The sequence below is a fragment of the Rhagoletis pomonella genome, unplaced genomic scaffold (genome assembly GCF_013731165.1).
Source record: "Rhagoletis pomonella isolate Grant_MI unplaced genomic scaffold, Rhpom_1.0 Rhpom_scaffold_00006, whole genome shotgun sequence".
NCBI classification, from domain to species: domain Eukaryota; kingdom Metazoa; phylum Arthropoda; class Insecta; order Diptera; family Tephritidae; genus Rhagoletis; species Rhagoletis pomonella.
Genome location: NW_023458560.1, coordinates 49,017,367 through 49,021,071, shown reverse-complemented (window position 1 = coordinate 49,021,071; position 3,705 = coordinate 49,017,367). Strand labels below are relative to the sequence as shown.

The following is a 3,705-nucleotide window of genomic DNA, read 5'->3' as shown; positions in this document are numbered from 1 at the left end:
GCTTCAGTGAGAACCACGGATGTTCATTCTAAGCCAGGGGAAACTGGATCATAACAACCTCCAGATCGTTTATCATTGGCGGCACTGTCCACTTATAGAATAATTTTTCATTTTTTGTGCAAGAAAAGTTCGTGTCTTAAGTCTTTCGTTGACTTAATTTGCACAATTAACTTTTTACTTTAATTTTAATATTCAAACATTTCAAACTATTGGAACGCTATGAGAAAATACTATTCTCGCTTCCACTCTTCGCGCATAGTTCAAAGAAAATTTGTTCCCGTTCGTCCTCTGTCAGAAATTTCCTGAGAATTTAGTTCCCAAATGTTTCTTCGAGAGAAAAATCCTTAGACTTTTGTTCCCGTTTTGTTCTTTTCCAAAAAGCTCCATAGACTTTGGTTTCCATTTTATTATTTTAGAAATATTGCCGAAAGTATTGTGCGCATTTTGTTCTCCTTGGGAACATTCCATTCTATCTTCTCTAAACATTTCCGAAGATTTTGTTCTCATTTCGGTTTGAGTTTATAAGCGTTCTTGGGAACAAAACTACGAGAACCACATTTCTTTACGATCACACCTTCTGTTCTCGGTCCCTGTTTTCAATTGCTGTTTTTTTTCAAAAATTTATTGCAGTCCGGAATTTCTGGAGGCAGTCTACCATCTTTAATGGCTGGAACAAAAGCCTTATTTTTAGAGACTAATCTGTGCTCTTTTTGTCGAAGTCGATTGCTGTATTAAATCCCCTTCAAAGAATTTTTTGGGTGCGCCTCTGAAATACATATGTAGATTGTATTACACATTAAACTAAAGTCGACTCTAAATTTTATTTACAGCTTTTTAACATAATTTTCAATGGGATATCTGTCAAAAAAGCTGAAACTAATTTAAGAGTCGACTTTATTTTGATTAAAACTATGGGCCAAATATTTAAGTTTAAGATTCCAACTTAGCCAATAATTGATGCAAGTCAAGCGCTTATCAGCTCCAATGATAAATGAAAAAATAAGTAATTTAAATACATATGTATATGAATACCAAAATAGGTACATATGAAAATAAGTAATTATGTACGCGAATTCTATCACAATTAGAAAATTATTAAAAGTAAGAAATTATAGCCTTCAAATTATGTATATTTTTAACACTAGAAGTTTCACCACAAATAAGGCGCATATACATACATACATATGTACATATGTACTATTATGTGTATATGTAAGTTATATGTATTATATTATATTAATAAAGACAAAGCTAAAATAAATTCAAGTGATAAATTTAAATATTACAAAAGCGGATTTTCATTTTAAGCTGATCAACCATATTTTTATTTTGTGAATTTTTATGAAGGCAAGGCTTTTCGCAGCAAAGTCGATTGGCGGTATGCTGAACATTTTTTCCAGCACAGCTGTTGAAGTGGTTTTTACATATCTAGTACATTGGGGACCACCAAGAACTGAAACGTCTTATTTTAAAAGAGGAACGAACATACGCAGCTTGCTCAAAATATCCAGTAGTAACGAACATATGTATGTATAAAGCTGACAAGAGGAATATTATTCGGGTGTTCTAAAATATTTATTTCCAAACCAAACTTCCAAGCCTCAAAGCAAGCGGTGGCATTTAAAATTATTGGGCGGAAAATTCTAATATTTAGTTATCAAACTGCTATTTATCTTAATATTTTTTTTTATTTTAATTATTTGTTTATAAAAATATAGTATATTCTGTAACAAAAACCATATAATTCCAAGTGTCAATCTTTGTGGAACATTTAAAAAAAAATCAACAAACTTTCCTAAAAATTCCGAGCTTTATAATTCGATTTTTTAGATAATTTTAGTGTAATAAAATGCAAGTTTGAAGTGACTACAAAATACCGTTGATTTTTGAAAATTCATTGTTGAGTACACAAGAAACCTGTTTTCTATAAATCAGACGTGCATTGCAGAATACAAGTCGTAAACATAGCTTTTAACACCGAGAACAAAATGAAGTAAAATGAAGCAAATTCATCTAAAATGTGGCAAAATTCATCGGCTACCATATATAAAAAGACAAATAACACTGTGGGCCATTTTCTGCTCGCCGACGAATTCGGTCCTCTAATCTCTTCGTAAATACTCGCATATTATTTGCATCACCTGAGCTAAGGAAAATACTTTTATTTCGAAATCACAGGCAGGTACATAAACTGCGATGACACTTCTCCATAGTATCCAACAAAATTATTCAAACTGTAGAAAATATGTAGTGTATCCCTTTATTCCCTGCACTTTTGCTCGCATTCTTCCATTGTACCGAAACGATTGTCGTTTCCTTCACAGCCGTTATAAACAAAAAGCAAGCATTCATTTCTGCTGGCATCGTAGATCCATGAGGGTATATAAGTAGCACACTCGATTAACCCATCACCGTTGGCTTTAGGCGGTTGACCGCAAATGTCTGTTCGAAGTGAAGAAAAATTAATTTTTGATAAATTTGAGACAAATTGGAGACAAATTTTACGAGCATAAAATACACTGTTTTCAAACTTGCCATCCTTGAGAGCCCGCGTACAGGCGATCAACGCAAAAATAGCCGAAATAGCAATAATGAATTTCATAACCAAAATTTTATTGCAACAGTTTTGCGCGACTGCAGTTCAGATGTGTTTTTCTTCGCTCCGCGCTTATCTGGCTTTTTTAAGCGTTCTTTGTGAATTTTAATTCGCTTTGTTAGTGCGAAACTCATAATATACTGAGATAGTGACTCTTAATAATGTGAATTTCACTGACTCAATATTTATTAAATGTAAAAATATTCATACAATGCCTTGTCTTTGTGGTCAAAAAGTTGATCGTACACAATCTAAAGTGCAGTGTGCCGGGTGTAAAAACTTATTTCACCTCAAATGTGTTGGTATTTTCCAGGCCGATCTGGACTTCTTACTCTCATCTAATAAGCCGTTTCTTTGCAAAAACTGTATGGATGACCGTCGTTCATCTCTCCGCTGCCCTTCCACACCCGTTGGTTCGGGTGGGAGCACTAGTGCTAAAGAAGATCTTAATTCAGACTCTCTAAGAGATGTCTCAAGTGATATCGCTACTGAGCATGACTTTCAATTGAAATCTACACTGCTAACTGTGGTTAAAGAACTTTCTGCTCTCAGGGCAGAAAATGCTCATATCTTGTGTTTGCTAGGTGCTTTGCATGAAGACAAAATGCAGCTAATAAAGAAAAGTGATGATTTGCATGTAGAAGTTCGTGTTTTGCAAACTAAGCTAAGCGACAGGGATGCCGACGTATCGTCGTTGACTGCGGAGATAAAAAGCCTTCGCGGCATTGTTGACAACTTTACTGGCCTCAATGCAAACCGCGGTATTGCGGTTAACAAATGTAAGGAGATGATTGACAATTAAAATCAATCTCTTTTACGCTCTTCTCCATCATACCCAGCCGCCGGCTCTCTGCATGGGACTAATGTTACTGCTGCTCATGCTGAACAGTGTTTACCTACACCAACGGAAACTCCCTCATCTGCTCCGTCTACTATGTGCACGGTATCGAATGCTGGTCTGCCCCCCAATGGGTCTGCTAAGCGCATGGCGCTCAATACCAATGTTAGTTATGCTGCTGCTGCTGCTGCCGGTACTAACTCAATTAAAGCTAATGTTAACAGCTCTGTTATCACTGCTGCTGGCGCTGTTGTTGATGCCGACGTGGATG

The 3,705-nt window shown here is 35.6% G+C and overlaps 1 protein-coding gene across 2 annotated transcripts; it reads right to left on the bottom strand.

Moving 5' to 3' along the window:
- Positions 1-1,833: 1,833 nt before the first annotated feature.
- Positions 1,834-2,668, bottom strand: LOC118740886 (male accessory gland serine protease inhibitor-like). Of its 2 annotated transcripts, none has more exons than XM_036472622.1 (2): positions 2,506-2,668; positions 1,834-2,442 (listed from the first exon to the last, which is right to left on the bottom strand). In XM_036472622.1, exons 1-2 carry the CDS (start codon positions 2,600-2,602, stop codon positions 2,261-2,263), a joined length of 279 nt encoding a protein of 92 aa, XP_036328515.1. In that variant the 5' UTR covers positions 2,603-2,668; the 3' UTR covers positions 1,834-2,260. The 2 variants fall into 2 exon arrangements, with proteins under 2 accessions (XP_036328515.1, XP_036328516.1); XM_036472623.1 differs by having other exon boundaries at positions 2,536-2,668.
- Between the last annotated feature and the right edge of the window lie 1,037 nt (positions 2,669-3,705).